This window comes from Zophobas morio, unplaced genomic scaffold (assembly GCF_036711695.1).
Source record: "Zophobas morio isolate AGI-343-1 ecotype UQ-CSIRO unplaced genomic scaffold, CSIRO_AGI_Zmor_V1 ptg000012l, whole genome shotgun sequence".
NCBI classification, from domain to species: domain Eukaryota; kingdom Metazoa; phylum Arthropoda; class Insecta; order Coleoptera; family Tenebrionidae; genus Zophobas; species Zophobas morio.
In genome coordinates this window covers 1754079-1772191 of record NW_026972117.1, presented here as the reverse complement: position 1 = coordinate 1772191, position 18113 = coordinate 1754079, and the positions used below count along the sequence as shown (strand labels likewise).

Sequence of the window (18113 nt, the reverse complement as noted above, 5' to 3'; positions counted from 1 at the left end):
CTGCGACCAATGAGCGCGCGCCTCCGCCCCCCACCGCCGCGGATTCATCGCTTGCCGGCTTCTCGCCGCTGAATCTGATGAAATGCAGTCAGTTTCTCTACGCACGCTAGGAATAAAGTAGTTTTTTCCCCCGATCACCACCGACTCGAACTTTCTACGATGCAGTGATCCGACTTTTCTCGCGCTAGTTGCTAGTTCTTCCTTCTGCTGAGAGTAGGCGCCGGTTCTCGAATTTTGGCGAAAAGTGATAGCAGTGGCCGGTGTATGTGCGTGTCGATGACTGCGTGAGGTGAGGATACGAGGCACCCTCCGAGCCAAGGGTTTAGAGCGAGAGGTGGGACGACTGGCAAAATTCCGGTAGCCAAACACAGCCTCGGACCCGTCCACGAAGGGACGACGATGGGACAGATACCCCAAAATGTGAGTTAGCCCACCTTCGTTGTAGCGCATGGCCCCGGCCTACCCCGATTTCGGTGACGCAACCGGCAACCTGTCGAAATCGAGCCGGCTTTGGATTTGCGGAAGTACTCGGAAACGCGATGGGTGCACGAGTGTGTAAATTTTTGTGAGTTGTGACACGACTCTTCGACCTGGGTGAGTCCGAGCTGAGGTTGAGCCGCTTAACCACTGTTTACGAAGTACCGAAAACAGCTGACTTGCAATGTTTACCGGTCCTTTGATTTTTTCACCATTAACTTCGAAAAACAGAATGATACAAAATTAAGTTATTTGCGGTTTTCGTAACGGAACGGATGAGCCGAAATTGCGAAAGAACACAAAAATGATGTACAATTTGTGGTTTTGGAAAAAATCCTGATTGTTGTCGAGTTAAAAGTGGACAAAGTTGAGTTTGATGTTAACCCAACTTTTTTTTTCCCATAATTTGTGTAATGTTGGTTGCATAATTGCCTTCCAAAAATAAAACCTCGCGTCGCCGTTCGAACTTATTTTCGTTCGAAAATTTACTGAGCATAAAAGAAAAATGTGTTGCAATAAAAAATAATATTTTGCTTGTTAGCAGTTAAAACTAAATGTTCTACAGGTGTCCCATTCTTTATGTTTAACGGCAAAAAACGTATTTCGTTCCAACGTAAATCTTTTGAATTTTCTCGATTAAAATACCGCTCGATCGACAACGTTTTGATGCAGAGTTGGCTCCGATCGTTACACATCACTGATTTATTTTCATTTTTAAGGTTAACTTTGTGGTTCGAAATGATGTTGTTTTCGCTACTAGTGTGTGTATTTTGTGTTTACGTTTGCAAAGACGGATTGATTTATGTTGGTAATAAATATCGCCATTGCTTGACAGTTTAATTGTTGCCCATTGACGCAAACGCATCAAAAACAATATCACACTTAATACGGCACCGACAGGTAAGGACCTGCACGGACGACATGCCAGATTTCGAGGGATCATTTACCGACCACCGCGCTCGCCGGACCTCAGTCCCGACCCTCGAGCTCTTCGCGGCGCCGCATTCCCAACTTTCCCCATCCTTCCACCGGCCCATTACCATGCAAATGTCACAAAACCTCCTCGTTTGACAAAAACACCAATATTAGACGTTTAATTTACGATTTTGTTTTCATGCGGTTCGGAACCGGTTTCGGTTGATGGTGTGATGTCTAAAAAAATCCACTTCTTGAGACCCACTCATCCATGCACCGGTTGTGAAGTTAATCCGCGATGATTATCCGCGATTTTACCAATTATTGCACGATTTCACGGCCAATTTCGAGATCGAAGAGTCGCCTCCGAACGGAAGTGGGTCACACATCAACCGTGACATTTGCTCCAATTCGAGCGCCCATTAAAAAACGGGAATCGCGGAAGACGCCGAAACAATGGCGCTGTCACGTTTCGTGCGATGGCCTGACCTGACCCGAATACGCCAGCGGAGCGAGCGAGACGTGCGGGAGAAACTAAAGAGCCGCGAAATCGGGTTTGCAGCGGCAATCGGCCTTCCCGTTGCATCAGTCCATAAATTTCGAACACGAACTACATCCTCTCCTTTGTAGTAGTTTGTTGATCCGCCACGGTTCTAAATTTATCGCGAAGAGGCCGACTTTTATGCTCCTTGCATCCGCCCGAGTCGTCCTTATCGTGGAGGTCGCCGCGCCCCTTAATTTACGGCGAATTTCCTGCAATATGGGTCTTTCTGGCCGGGCAATAAGGACGCCGGAGTGAAATTTAACGCTGCGCCGAAATCGACACGTAACGATCGCCGCCAGAAAACCAATTGCGGCGTTATTTCCACCTACATCTTAGAAGTCTTCGGCGATTCTGAAAGAGGACGGGTCGAACCGTGTTCGTATAGTTTTACTTTTGCGAAAATCGTGACGTAAGTCGTGGAACTATCCCGCGAAGATGTAACCCCGACTTGCGAAATTGCGTTACGTGTTGGCGAAAAAGTCGCCTTAAGCAGACCTAGGGTAGGTCTTCTTCTCGCGGGGTGAGTGCGAGTAGTCGGGGAATGGTGCGAGATGGGGCGCCAATCCGTTTTCGGGTAGTCGCCAGTAGTATTGTTTTCGCTTACGGGCTCTTTCTTGCCGATTTCGGAGCGCCCTTAATATTAAGGGCGACTAATCCTGTTCCGGCTCGACGAAACTTGCGCCGCCATATACACGTAAGCCGATAGCATCTTGTTTTACTCGACTCCGCCTGATGAGATTAGTTTTAAAGGGATATATTGCCTAATAGCAGCGGATAAACTGACTCAATTTCGTACTGCTTAATCCGATAATAGACTGATTTACATTAATGACTTGTGAAATTACTCTGTCATGTTTTCGGTTCGCGTTAAACGGCGTCAGGCCGGAACACGTATGGCTTTGCGAGTCTCAAAGCAAAATAAACATGGGAGGTTTTAATTACCGCGATTGCCTTTTAGGCCGGAGAGCTTTCCGATTAATACACGAATAACGCCATCAGGCCGATTACGCAAACAGTAAACACGGGCCGGGAGGGCGGGCATGCCCTAAATATGACTCACTTCGCTCGCCAAGAAGCGCTTTCAACCGTCCGAGCTGCTGCTTCGCCGTATATCGTCAACGCAATAGCATAGGCCCCGTTGTAGACTCGTGTGTGACTCCTCGAATTTGTAGTTTCTTTGAGAGTCCCAGTACGACTAGTTGCGGAAACACAATACTTTCGCTTCTGCTAATTGGCGATCCCAATTAGCTTAATTTATTTGCCAATTAATTAGCGATCGGCACACGTGCGTCTGCCCCCGATTTTTGCCGCCGCCGCCGCCCCTCGGGACCGCTCGTCGGGAATCCGTTCCCTTTTCAAGGCCGCGCAGTGGTCTCGGGTCATTTGGAGCCTCCGGCCTGTCCGTCCGTCCCTATTGATTTTGTTCGCTTGATTTTATTGCTTATGATAAGAAGGTAATATTTTCCGTTTTATGTTCCTCGTCGTCTTTAATCGAATTCTTCGCCCGGTATCCATCAAGCCGGCTATGTTTCAATACAGGGCTCGGAAAAATTGTAGAACAGAACGATTGGAGGGACGATGGAATTTGCGGCCGCGTTACGGTTCCACCCATTTTTTTTACCATGTGGGTGTGCGGTTTGTGGTTTTGGAACGGTATTGTCTCGATTGTTTGATCTCGTTATCGGCACGCTATCTGGAGTGAAGAAATTATATCGGAACCTTGGACCCGAGAAGGTTTTTCAGTTCCTTTTTTTAACAAAGCTAATCGATCAACATTTCCTCGTTTGATCCAGTCATTATCATCATTATTATTGTATTAAAAGTATAGAAAGATGGTCTTCCTGGTAAGAAAATGTTGCCAAGCTCAAAATAGCCGCGCCGAATAAACAAATGCCGTCGAAATATCGATACTTCCCCGGATTGAAGGCCGCCTCACACCCACCTCTGGGATGCACCCCACAGCACGTTCCATCGATCACGGCCAACTCCTTCAATTAGCACATTCGCGCCTCGGCTCATCAATAAATCGTCATCTCTGAACACTCCCGATCTAAAATTAAAGAAAGCCCCAACTTCCTGCTCCGTAAATACCGACCAACTTTCAGCTGAATTCGCGAGTTTCGGACGAACTCCGCGGTAACGACCGTCGTTTTCTCGGTAATTTAGCCGAGCGGAGCCCGACAGGTCTATTTTATTAATTAACTTGAAAAATGAGCGAACGAGGCGAGTTTCTAATCGAGCGTTGTTGTCCCTTTGCAGCTTTCATCGCCGGCTGCCGCCGCGCTTATCTCGGCCCGATTCGAGGTGCAGCCGCAAAAATGGAAAGAGGAAACTCGGAATTTTCAGGTTGCTTTTCTAGGTTGTTTTCTCTTATGGTAATGGACGGCGCGAAATCGGCGAGGGTCACTCAAGCTGCTGCGATCGGTCCTCTGCTATCCCTTCGGAAGGAACCGGGGCGTGTCCGTCGCGGTCGTTCTACCTGGATCCTGTGGTCGAAGAGAATTTCGTTTGTAGGGCGCAAAAGAAGTGGGTCTGGAACGCGAGCGGCCGTCAGCGTGCGTCGACCCCGGCGGACCATGGTGGAGTCTTCTGGGCGCCTGTCGTGTGGGTCGGCCGCTGGATTTACGATCGTGACCTCTCGGCGGACAAGGGCCCAGTTTTCCTCGGGTACGTGATGACGAAACGCAGCTACTTTCGATTCCGTGCTCACCTCGGCTCGACCAAGAAGGAGAGTGCGAGCTAATAAGTCTTGAATAAATAAATCGGCGGGGCTTCGTTAGAAATTTTAATGTTGGTTTAATATTAGATTATGTAAAGTGTCTGGAATGAATGGGGATCGGAGGGCATCGGGCTTTGTTTGCGTTCTGGAATTGAACGGGGGCCGTTAATTAGAATGTCAACTCATTAAAGTATTTGTCTAAATTGTTCGGAGAGAGTAAATTCGGGTTAAAAATGGAGAGCGGCGGAGCGTGGAGATTATGGGAGAGATTGCGCGGACAAAGAAAGAAACAATCGTATCTTTTTAAGGTCAATTTAAATTTTATGGGATGTACGGCGGGGATTTGCATGCGGGCGTGCGTGGGGGCGGAGGAGAGACTTTCGTGCCGTCTGACACTCCTGGCGTGCTGTCGAAGTTCTCGAGAGACCAACTTCCGAAAGTATGTTTCTGGATCTGTAGCTACGGCAGTTTGTTTTATATCAAGTGACACTATCTTCGCTCGTCTGTTCCAGTTTCTTCGATTCGAGTTTCCTTGCTTTTGGGTTCGCTCGAACTACTCGTTGCTACTGATAATAAAGATAATTTAGGACAACCAGTTTTCTTTCAAACAAAACTAGCGTCAGTGTGTGCCTTGATCCATCTAGAGGTCCTCAAATTGCGATTGCTGCCAGAATTTGAACAGATTTCTAGGGGTCCATGTTCTGGAATTGGCTACAACTCGATGATGTGGTATAGATGAGAAATTTAATCTCTCTGTAACATCGGCAACTGATTCGGTTACTCCTGAAGATCCTTATCATCCATCACTGGAGATTACATTCGGTGTTAGTAATGATAGGACAAAAAAACAGAAACATGGGGATCATATTTTGGAATTTAATTTTAAAAAAGCTAATTTAATTGATCTTTACACAGAACTAGCAGAACTTAATTTTGATTTTCTTAAGAATTTAAATAATATACATGATGCAGTTACTATGTTTTATGATGCCATACATCCAATTTTACGCAAATGTGTGCCTACAAAGAAAAAACCTGCCGGTAATTATCCAGTTTGGTATAATAGAAATATAATCAATCTGATCAAACAAAAATATAAATTTTGGCTGCAATTTAAGAAAACGAACTGTGTAATTGCTCATGAAAATTTCAAAGCACTGAGAAGGGACATAAAAAAATTTGTTAAAGATGCTTATTTGATATACATGCATAATGTCTCAGCTAATGTTAAAAACGATCCGAAAAGGTTTTGGGGATTCATCAAGGCCAAAAACAACATTTCATCTGTTCCTACTACGATGTCTTATAAAGAAAATGCTTTAAACAGCCCCCAGAACATTGTGGAAACCTTTGCAGATTTCTTTAAAACAGCTTTTAACATCTCTAATTCTGTTCAAAATTCTGATTACAATAGTTCAAATGATCCAAGTATCGACTACCTCAATATAGAGAACTTCGATGAAGAAATTGTATTCAAAGCTATGCGTAAATTGAAACCAACTATGACTGCAGGACCGGACTTAATACCATCATTCTTAGTGAAAGATTGTGCGACAATTTTGGCAAAACCGGTGACAATATTATTTAACATAATCTTGCGTACATCCACATTTCCTGATGTGTGGAAGCAGTCGAGGATTACTCCTATTTATAAAAATGGCGATAGATCTAATGTTACCAATTATCGACCCATAACAATAATTAACAATCTGGCAAAAGTTTTTGAACATGTCCTTCATATTTTAATCTATCCACACGTTTCGAATGTGATCACAGATAGTCAGCATGGTTTTGTGAAAGGTAGGTCTACGGTGACTAATTTGGTGCTGAAGACACAATATTTATCTGAGGTGTTAGACGAACAGGGTCAGGTGGACTGTATTTATACTGATTTTTCCAGGGCGTTTGACCGTATAGATCATCGCCTTATGTTGATTAAACTAAAATATTTTGGTTTCTCAGATCATTTGATAACTTTAATAAATTCTTACCTCTTGGGTAGAACTCAGTATGTCTTTTTGAATGGTTATCGGTCTAAATGGTATGAACAACTTTCAGGTGTGCCTCAAGGCTCGGTTCTTGGGCCTCTATTGTTTAATATGTTTATTAATGACATAACTTTACATTTAACAGCGAAATGCCTAATTTATGCTGATGATCTAAAAATTTTCCATCAAATTCGAAATTGGAGTGACTGCCTTAATCTTCAACGTAATCTGGATACATTAAGTAACTGGTCTGTAAATAATAATCTTCCACTAAACTATAGTAAGTGTTATGTCATGACTTATTCAAGAAAACAAAATACTATCGATTTTGATTATTCCATAGCTAGTAACGTTTTGGAAAGACTACACCATATAAAAGATTTAGGAGTTACATTTGACCTAAAGTTGAATTTCATACAGCATATTGAATGTATCGTTGCGTCGGCGTACAAATCTCTTGGCTTTATCATTCGCAACTCCAAAGGAATAGAGGTGATAGATTCGTTGAAGATGTTATATTTTAGTTTTGTTCGGTCTAGACTTGAATATGCATTTGTAGTTTGGAATCCTATTTATAATATTCATATCAACAGTGTAGAAAAAGTGCAGCGACGTTTTCTTAAATTTATTGCATTTTTGGAGGATGGTGTTTATCCTGTACAAGGTTTTCCAAATGATCTTTTGCTATTTAGATTTCAAATGCCAAGTCTGGTAAAAAGACGTAGCGTGGATAGTATCGTTCTTCTATCAAACATTATTAATAATGGCATTAATTGTCCTGCTCTCGTGTGCCAAATTTACTTACGTGTGCCTAGATCCAACTTAAGGAGTGGCAGAATTTTTGAACTCCCTCATTCTAGAACTAATATGTTAAAATCTTCGCCATTGTATCTGGCAATTTTGAACTATTTGAATGTAGAAGAAACTATTGACATATTTTGTTGCAAACCAGTTGATATTAAAAAAAATCTCCAAACTCTATCTTAATTATCTATTTAGTTCTTTCTATGTGTTTGGGGTTTCTTTGTTTGTTTTATTTATTTCATTAAATTTGTTTTCTTTTTGGTAGTTGTGGATCTCGGTAAATGGGTTACATACCTGTTGAGTTCCCGTATTTCAATAATAATAATAATAATAATAATAATAAATTTAGACCGGCTCTTGAAAGACTCGTATTTTTGAAGTGGCTTGAAAGAATCTCGGGGACGCCTCGTGTCTGGTTTTTGAAGTAGTTCGAAAGAATCTCAGGGACCTCTTGGGGTTTATTTTTGAAGTCATTTCGAAGAATCTCGAAGACTTCATCTATTTTGTTTTTGAAGTAATTGAAAGTATCTCAGGATATCTAAATACTACGGCCACCGATTCCAAATTTCCAGATGGTCGTACAATTATTCGATACATCTTTACCATGCGGTAGTGACCCCGCTTATGCTTTCATTTCCGACTTCTCCGCTAAAGAAACTGCCGTCAATAATTTTTTATGTAGTTTCTATACTTCCTATATAAAACGTAACCGCCTCCCCTTTCATAACCGCCCCCTCGATCACTTCCACTCGCCCTTCGCTCGCAAACAAGCGAATCTATCGCAATAAAGAGAAAATAAATTCCCGAATCCCGGCTAACATCCATGGCAACGAAACAATACGAACTTGAACGGAAATAATACCTCTGGAGGTATTTCGTCCATGCGAATCCATTGCACCCTCTAATAAGCCCCGGCATCTCTCCAGCCCCTTGCTAATTGCTCATCCCGACAAGGACTTTTCCATATCAACAAGTATCGACACAGCTCCGCGCATCCGTAAACAACAACATCCCTTTTCGTCATTCCGCTCCTCGGAAGATCCGACGTGCCGCTGTAAATGTGTCAACGCCAGAAGCACGAAGGTAAACAACACATAATTTAATGATCGGTCAAGGACTTGCATGCCTGCAACGTGTCATTATCTGCAGGGATCGATCGGCGGCGATTTTTGACGGCGGCGGCGACACTTGTGGAGCCTCTTGACCTCGCAACAAATCGCCGCGAAATGGTCCGGAGGGTGGGTTCTTTTCGGGTATCGATTGGTCGAGGATAAAACCACTTGACGTTGTGGGCCACCTGCTGTTTCGAACTTGCAACCCTGTTGTGACGTGAAAATGTGCTCGGGATTCATGCAAACATGTGGCGAACATGCTGGAGGGGGATGGCGACAGTTTGTTCGAAGGGGGCCGGATTGCACCCTTAAGAGGTATGAAATTCGTGTGACGATCCGCGTAGTTATAAAATTTCCAACAACTCTATCAATTCAGCTTGAACGGCTTCCCAGAACTCGTTTCCCAATCGCCCGGACTATCAATTTTGATAATTTTGTTTTAACACGAGTTCTAGGAATTGCCATTCTTCCTTCGAACAATTGTGACTTGTGGCAAAATCGGAATCCCTCTGCACCAATCCGGTGCGCAGTGCAGCAGTTCAAAGTTCTTGCAGAGTCAGCTGATACGTCTTGATAAAGAGTCATCGGCTTCATTCTTAATTTTCTTTGTCTGCCGACTATCACTATTTACTTAGACTGGTTTACAATCTGGTTTTCGAGGGAAATGTTTACAACCGCGCCGAGATAACGCCGAATCCCGCGTTATATAACTCATCGTCGACGAAGAGTACCTGACGGTTTCTGCACTTCGATAACTGCGAACCCGCGTTGCGCAAAACCGACGATAAAGCAGCCAAAATTGAACCATTTCAAAGTTCGAAGATTGCCTTTCGACGAGAACAAACACGCTGCCGCTGGATTATATAACACGTTTGACCCAAATAAATTATCTGAAAGCGCTGTTGATAAAAATATTACGCATATTGGCAGCGCTCGAATTCGAAAAGCCGACGGAATCTTTTGGGTTTGGTTTGTTTACCGCGGCCCTGCTGAATATTTCGGGAGCCAGAACCTCCCGAAATTGTCACGAGGAAGCACTGATAATAGCCGCTACCTGTTTTCTCTCTTTTGTTTGAAACCCGGATTTACCCCGTCGATTTCAATAATGATGAACCGTCGTGATCCAAACACTTATCTCTCATTAGTGATAATGGTGCATGCAAAGTACACTGTTAAAGTAGATGCACGATAACAACGGCGCTGTTGCTAGGTACCCAATTTTTTGCTCGTGTTTGTCCCGAAATTCGCCCTTATTTTCTTTGGTTTGATTCGATTTTGGTGGTCTAATTCCATTCGGCCGAGGAACGTTGAAAAATGACATTAAGCAGAGCGCCGCCGAAAATAGATCGTCCTCACGAGTTTTATTTCGAGGCGTATTCTGGCCATCATCAAAAACGCTTTCGACGGTGTAAACACGAAGATAAAAGGAATCAAATTAGTGGATTTGTGGGGAGGTGGGGGGTGCGCAATGACGTCAGGAGGCTAAGAGAGTATTACAAAAGAATTTGCAGATAATCGGGACCGGCTACAAACAGATAGCGTTATCTTCGGTTTTTAAAAACAAATTATTGTGAGAGAGCTTACGTAAGGTCGAAGTGCCCGAGTGCCAAGTTTGACTGAAGCTGCTGATTGATAATTGGCCTTAAGAACCTTTGTCCTCGGAGAATTCTGCTTCTTTTTGATTGTTTTGTATCAAAAATTGATAGCGTCGTACTGGCGAGGTATCAGTGTACAAAGTTCACAAGTTTAAAATATCATTTGGCAAAATGAGTAAAAATTACGCTACTACGATTAGTAATTTATTTATATTTCAAGTTGTGAAGTTAGTTGAGTTGGTTGTGATATCCAATTTGATAACTTGATAATATTTAGTGATATTGACAGATTCGAAAAACTGGCGGACCTTTATCGAGATCGTCTGTCTGTCTGTCTGTCTGTATGTATGTCTTATTTGTTCGTCCGCTCTAAATTTCTTATTTTTCGATTTCCCGATTCTTGGACTTTTCGTTTTTCAATTTTTAAATTTTTGGGTTTTCAGATTTGCGTTCTCTCAATTTTTCGATTCTTTCATTTTTAGATTTTTCATATTTTTAAATTTTTTATTTTTCGATTCTTCGTTTTTCCGTTTTTTATTTTTTTTAATTTCCCATTTCACGATTTCTGGAATTCATAATTTTTCAATTTTTGGCGTTTCTAAGTTTTCAATTAATCGAGTTTTCGATTTCTCGATATTTCAGCTTTAGAATTTTTCAATATTTCGATTCTTCAATTTTTTGATGTTTTGATTTCTCGTCATCTGGATTTTTAAATTTTTGGAATTTCTAAGTTTTCAATTTCTCGTTTTCGCAATTTTTCAATTTTTGGTGTTTCTAAATTTTCGATTTTTTGGGTTCTCTGTTTTTCAATTGTTCGGGCTTTTGTTTTGTCAATTTTTGGATTTTTTAAATTTTCGACTTTCACTTATTGATTTCTAGATTTTTCAGTCTTTCGTAGTTTCAGTTCTGGGATTTTTCAGTTTTCAGATTTTTCGTTTTTTATTTTTTTTTTTAATTTTCGATTTCCCGATTAATCGTGTTTTCGATTCTTTGATTCTTCGACTTTTCAATTTTTTGATGTTTTTACTTCCCGATTTTTCAATTTTTGGATTTTCTAAATTTTCGATTTCTCAATTTTTAAATTTTTGGGGTTTCTTAATTTTCGATTCTTGAATTTTTCGATTTTTCAATTTCAGGAGTTCCTCAATTTTCAATTTCTCAATTTTTCAGGTTTTTGTTTTTTCAATTTCTGGATTTTTTAAATTATCGACTATTTCACTTTTCGATTTTTCGATACATATTTCAATTTTTCGAAGTTTCAGTTTTGGGATTTTTCAATTTTTGGTGTTTTTAAATTTTTCGATATTTCCGGTGTGGAATTTTCAATATTTCGATTTTTTTTTGATGTTTTGATTTCTCGACTTGTAAATTTTTCAATTTTTGGAGTTTTTAAATTTTTAGTTTCCCGATTTCTCAAATTTTCCATGTTTCGATTTCTTGACTTGGCGATTTCCCGATTTTTCGTTTTTTCAATTCTTCAGTTTTTTAACTTCTCAGGTTTTCGTTTTCTCAATTGTTGGTTTTTAAAATTTTAATTTTTTCAAATTTGCGGTGTTTCCATTTCCCGATTTTTCAATTTTTGGATTTTTCAACTTTTACTCTCCGATTTTTCGATTTCTCAATTTTTCAAATTTTGATTTTTCAATTTTTCGAAGATTCAGTTTTGGGATTTTTCGCTTTCTGGATTCACGACTTTCCGTTTTTATTTTTTATTTAATTTTCCACTTCAGGATCTCTCGAATTCACAATTTTTCAATTTCTCGATTAATCGACTTTTTGATTTTTCGATCTTTTTATATTTCGATTTCTCGATGTTTCAATTCTTCAATTTTTCGATATTTCAGTTTTGAAATTTTTTGATGTTTTGATTTCCCGACTTCAAAAAATCGGGAACTACACTCCTAAGATACGACTGATTTTGGCAAATGACATACCTTCCAAGAAAAGAGAGGGTGGGTGGGCGGGGCTAGTACTTGTTAAGATAAGACAGATTTTGGCAAATATTATACTTTTTAAAAAAATGAGGGCGGGTGGGCGGGATAGTACTTGATACACTGATTTTGGGAAACGATATACTCTTTTAAAAAGTAAGTGAGTAGGTTGGTGGTAGCTTGTACTTGCAAGTACTACCCCGCCCACCCACCCGCTATTTTTCGAAAGGATATATCTTTTGCCGAAATCATTCTTATCTTAGCAAGTACTAGCCCCGCCCACCCGCCCTCTTTTATCTTGGAAGATATATCATTTGCCAAAATCAGTCTTATCTTAGAAAGTGCAGTACTTTACCAGTACTAAAAAACTAAAGGGAGGGTGGGCGGGGTTAGTACTTGTTAAGAAAAAAAATAAGTGGGTGGGTTGGCGGTAGCTTGTACATGCAAAATTTTCAATGTTTCGATTTTTGGAGTTTCTAAATTTTCAGTTTCTCAATTTCTCGAATTTTCCGTCTTTTTTTTTTGTTTTTTCAATTCTTCAGTTTTTTTCTCAAGTGTCAATTCAATTTTTTCAAATTTTTGGTGTTTGATTTCCCGATTTTTCAATTTTTGGATTTTTCAACTTTTAGACTTTTTAAAATTTTGGTTTTTCAATTTTTCGAATTTTAGAATTTTTGATTTTTCAATTTTTTGATGCTTTGATTTCCCAATCTCCGATTTTTTGAGTTTTCAATGTTTCGATCTTTTAATGGTTCAATTTCCTGGTTTTTAAATTTTTTGATGTTTCAGTTTATCAAATTTGGGCTAATTCGATTTGTCTATTTTTCAATTTTTCGACTTCTTGACTTTTCGATTTCTCGTTTTTTTATTTTTCAGTTCATCGATTATACGATTTTTTGATGTTTCTATTTCCCGATTTAAAATTTTTTTAATTGAATTTTTCAAATTTTCGATTTTTTCGTTTTTCAATTTTACAATATCTCGATTTTTCCGGCCACTGATTTTTACTTACAGAAATTAAAAAAAAAATCGAAACGAATTGTTATGATTTTTCCTTCGACCAATTTTTTGTCCTAAATCAAAAATTACATCACTAGTGAAGGATCAGTAATCAAAATTTAGAGCAAATTGGAAAATATCAAACAGGTGATTTTCTTAGAATATGATATTGATTTTTGCTTTCGTCAGCCTGTTGCTTGTACACACTACGAAAATAAAAATGTATTTTGTGCGGTGTTGTTTTTTATTAAAAATAAGTTTGCACCTGCCAGCTCGGTAATTTCACCCTCGCGTTGTTCGTCGCCCCTTCCACCGGCGTCCCTCCGCGTCGCGACGCCTCCGTCATCCGTTGTTTCGAGTCGGGCTCCGGAGGCTCCGGAGCCGGCGCGTGTTATTGGCATATGCATTTATTTGAGCGATGGAGGTCGGTCGGGCCGTAATCGAGGGTCCTGCGTAAGCACAAAAAGGCCTTGCACACATACAGGTGAGGCACGTGTTATGGCCTTAATAGCCCTCGCGGCAATTACGCAGCGCGAGTTCGTGTAAAGCTGCAAAGTCCGCACATTTAGGACTTGTCGGCACGCAACGCTTTATGCCATTACGGTCTTAATTCGGCCGCAGCGCTCCACATCAAACTATTAAACAATTAGGAAATTTACGCGGCCGTTGAGCCGGCCCTGATCGGGATTTAATGCGATTTGTTGTTGTTGTCGACGTTCGGGCTTAGTCAGCGCGTTTTTCTGGTCGGGGGTTTTCGCGAATAATTAGTGCGGAGTGGCACGCTTCGGTGGGCATGTGGGTTAGCAAAAAGTGGGCCCGAGGAAAGTAAGAACGAGCGAGAGTGGTTCGGTTCGGCGGCCTCGGTTCGGCCGGGACTTTAAACTACCGAACCGACCGCTTCGAAAAATCAAATTCGTCGACTTAGTTACCGTCGGAACCCAGCGACGACCTCACCCGAAGACTTCCCAACTCGATTACTTCCTCTAATGCAGTATCAGCAAGTTAAGCCATTGTTTCCGAATTAATTGTAAATTTGTGGCTTTCAACTAATAATTAAGGCCACCTGAAACTCGGAGTGCAGCCGCCGCCACGACCGCACTAAATCACATCCAAGACTTCGACTCCCGTCCTTAAATAAACAGGGCTTTTATTATGAATCATTACACACGCGAAATTAGCACAAAGACCGATTTTAAGACACGAGCTATTTTCGGAAAATCATGGTCAACGATTCAAAAAGTTAGCAGAACCACTTTCAACAATGAAAAACAAAAGCGCTCCGCATAACGTCTTCCTCACCAAGAATTTTCATCAGGTTTCGGCGTTATCTCACCCTTTCAGCAGGATCGTGCAGCAGGAAACGAGTTTTTTCGAGTTAATCGCCGGCCGCAATAGTTTGTGCTGTGCACTGATAAAATTATCGCGTTCTTGTCGCCCATATGACTTTTCAGCGACCAACAATGGCTTTGTTACGAAGGCGACGCGAGCGGTTTCGTCGCCCCTGCGCTTCCTGTTTTCCCAAGGAGAAACTGCAATTAATGCAACGCGGAAAAAATCGTCCATGTTTTTGAAAAATCCACCGAGTCAAGTGGAAATGTGTTTCGCCGCTTTTTCTCGATCCTGCTGCACTGCAGTCTCTTTTTCCTGCGACACCGCTTTCGAACGCTCCACATGACTCACTCCAGGCTTTGTTCCAGACAGTAGTAAAAGGGAAAAGTTCGGAAGAAAAAACTACATACACTTTATTGATCATCTGGTTTTATGTTGTTTTTATAGAATCGGGCGAGTGCCAACTTTTAATAACGCGAGTTCATGTTTGTGTTTCGAGATTGGCGCTGAAAAAGGCCAGATTTCGGACAATGCACAATACGCGAAAGGGGAATCAATTAATTCGTGGCAGGATTGCTCACAATGAGGGCTTTGTCTCGTTCAATGTTGCAGGAATCCGGCGAACAATAGACACGTCGGAATTCGGGGGGCAATAATATCGCCTGCTCCCTCAGGACCGATCTGTATACATACACAGATCGTCCGCGGACGCGGCGAAGCGACGAGGTCCCAGAGCTGCCCCTTGCAAAAATCGCGTCTGTTTTAAATTGTTTCCCGGTCTTTTATCAAATTAAGTCGAAAGCGCGCCGCCCCTCATCCGAGTTAATGCGCCTTTTGACGATTTAAAAGCAGAGTGTTTTCTCCTAATGCAACATTGATAACAATTCCATATCGCCGGACAAGGCTCAACTTCCCCTGCTGGTTGTTCTCCCCCTTTAAATTTACGATCGAATTTTGAATATATTATGAATCATGTGTCGACCCTTCGTCCGGAAAATCCCGAGAATTATTAAAGGAAATAAATTTCGACGCGCTCCGTAATTAGGCAAAAAATCGCAATTACCGTAAAAGGTGCAAAATGGAAACCGTTATTTTTTGCGGGGCTCATTTATATTCGCGGACTTTATTATTATTTACACATTTCTCGAATAATCATTAATTTGCAAAATAACTCCGCTCCGGAATAAATTTGCAGTTTCCTGCGTACACAAAACAACTTTCTCGGCTGTCTATTAATTATATTGCTGTTTTTGCCGTTGCTGTGTAATGGTGCGTGCAGACGGCGAATGCGATAAGTGTATAGTCGAAAGATTGAGAAAAACTACATCGTTGATTAAAAGTACGAAACATAACGGACCTAAATTTGATCCTTGGCGCACCCCGGAAGCCAGTAAAGACGAGGAGGAGTCGCTTTCGCACACATGTGTGCAAAAATTATGCAAACACGTCCCAAGGCTGTCCGTACATTAAGGAAAATAATGCGCAGACGGAGTTTCGGGCGATTGCAGGTAAAGGAGTCGCGATTGCGTAATTTGTCATCCCGGCCGGTCCTTCGCCGGTAATTCCGTTTCATTAATTTTAATATCGAAAAAACGACAGCTTGTTTACGCGAGCAGAATTGTAAAAAACAGTACGGCTGCCATGTTTACCTCATTGTTACTTAATGTTGGCGTTTTTCATTATGCTAATGGTACGACCGGAGTTATTAACGTTACAAGTGGTAAAAACAAAAGAAATTACTGATATGATAACGTACACCTACTTGCTATCCCGCGTGATAAACAAGTTGTTTGTTTTGAAAGTTTAAAAATTTGAAACCTTGGTCGACGTGACTAATTCAGCGTATAGGTTCTATTTTAATCGGCACTAATTGTTATCACAGTGTTGTTGTGCTGGTTTCGAAGTCGCCGGGTTTAATTAACGAAACGATTTTACGAGAGATGGGAGTGCGACAAGGGTGCGCTGGGGCTGCTGCTTTTCGCCGTATGCGATTATGATCGATTCGCGCTGCGGCGCCAGGATATAGGAAACGGAAAAATCGACTTGTGTATGCAGATTAAAGCCAATTAGCTGTGACAAGATAAATACCAATCGGCGCAAAAATGGCTCTATTGGAAAGATAAAATTCTCAAGATTATGAAGTGTCAGGATTTTTGAGATTAGACTTCAAGGTTTTCGGCGATTGTTTTTAGAAATGTTTTTGGGATACAGAAAATTTAAAATGCACGGGTTTACAAATGGTGTGGACAAATTCAAGGCAAAAGCCCGCAATCAAACTGACCCATATTGCATTTTTCGGTTGACAAAGTGGTCACGGTTACCCAAAACGGTTCCCCTTAGCGACTAGTCGCAATCAGGAAACACCGACCGACTCGTTTACCTCATTTTAAAAATAATTGTTGGAAATCCTCAGCAAAAAGTCGACCAGTGACACGACATTAATCACCAATGCAAATTGTAATTGTTCGCCACTTACAAAACAGCGTAACCATATTTTATTCATTCCAATTTTGCCTCGATCGTAAACAATTAAATATTTATTACCCGTGAAGAAATTATAAAATCTCGTAAACAAATTACCGTGAGGTGAACCTGTCGTTCTCTCCCCTTGAAAATAGTAAAAGTGATTTCTCAACACGTCGAAATTTCGTTCGACCGCACTGTCAACTAACTAAGACGGGAATGTTGGTGCCGCCCGTGACGTAACAGGACTTCAAAGTCGGACGCGATGTTGTGTTCGAAAGTATTCCAAATTCTCTAATTGGCCTGGTGTTAAATAATACCGAATTACTAAAATTCACGCATAATAAGTTCGATTTTGGAGTAAACACCGTAATAAACTAGCCACGTGTTGCTCGAGGGTGTAATGCAACAGCATAAATTATGTAAATTTAATATATCCACTAAGCTTGTTTTGCATACTGAACGCTGACATTATGAACTTATTTCATAATGTTAGATAAATGTAATAAATCGTATTTGTGTAGCGGTTTATCGCTTTTCCTTTTTTCTCTCCGGCCTGATTTTTCTCTTCTCTTCCAGACAAACAACCTCTTCGTGGATGCCTTTCTACAAAGCAACAGATTGGACCATGTGAGTCAGGTAATGGGGTATCACACCTCATATTTGGACCACTTTCTCAAGACTCAAAATTTCATACTACGAGGAGATGGACCACTTCCATTTCATTATAGGCATTACATCGCAATAATGGTGAGTTCTGTGACGTGTTTGTCGACGATAACGAGCTTCCGAATTGAAAACAAGCCATTATTCTCGTGGCGGAGCGGTTAGTTATCGGTTATCAGGAGTGAAGATGAGCATTGTTACTTTTTTACAAATAAATGGCCCTTATCAGTTGTTGGTTCATTTCAAATGGCACAACGGACGGCCCAACTGTTGTTTGGCGGGAGCGAGGACAGTCGTCGTTAAGAACGACCGAACCCTGCCAAAAAAAGTCCGGGAGATCTTATCGACAATTTCTAGTTGACACGGTTTTACTACATACATAGACGATTCAAATTTAAACGTACCGCCACAATTTTTCTCCGGTTCCTAGTGCCATCAATCACAATTCCTCACTACATCGCTTAAAAATAGAATCATTAATGTCAATATTTAATATTCCCCGCAGTTAACACTCGTACTAGCACATTCTTCGCCATCAACTGCTCCCATTACCGACCGCAAACACGCATAA

The 18113-nt window shown here is 41.1% G+C and overlaps 2 protein-coding genes across 3 annotated transcripts in view; both read left to right on the top strand.

Annotated features, from left to right (window-relative positions):
* The window catches only part of LOC135127564 (sestrin homolog), a 380608-nt gene that overhangs the window by 358152 nt on the left and 4343 nt on the right, over positions 1-18113 (top strand). For both annotated transcript variants that reach the window (XM_064054033.1, XM_064054034.1), the window contains exon 5: positions 17456-17626. In XM_064054033.1, the coding sequence (XP_063910103.1) occupies positions 17456-17626 (171 nt within the window). The remainder of the gene's footprint in view (positions 1-17455; positions 17627-18113) is intronic.
* Positions 72-8868, top strand: LOC135127565 (uncharacterized). Its single transcript, XM_064054035.1, has 4 exons — positions 72-420; positions 4196-4603; positions 8374-8530; positions 8597-8868. The coding sequence occupies exons 2-3, from the start codon at positions 4255-4257 to the stop codon at positions 8382-8384; spliced, it is 360 nt and encodes a 119-aa protein (XP_063910105.1). The 5' UTR covers positions 72-420; positions 4196-4254; the 3' UTR covers positions 8385-8530; positions 8597-8868.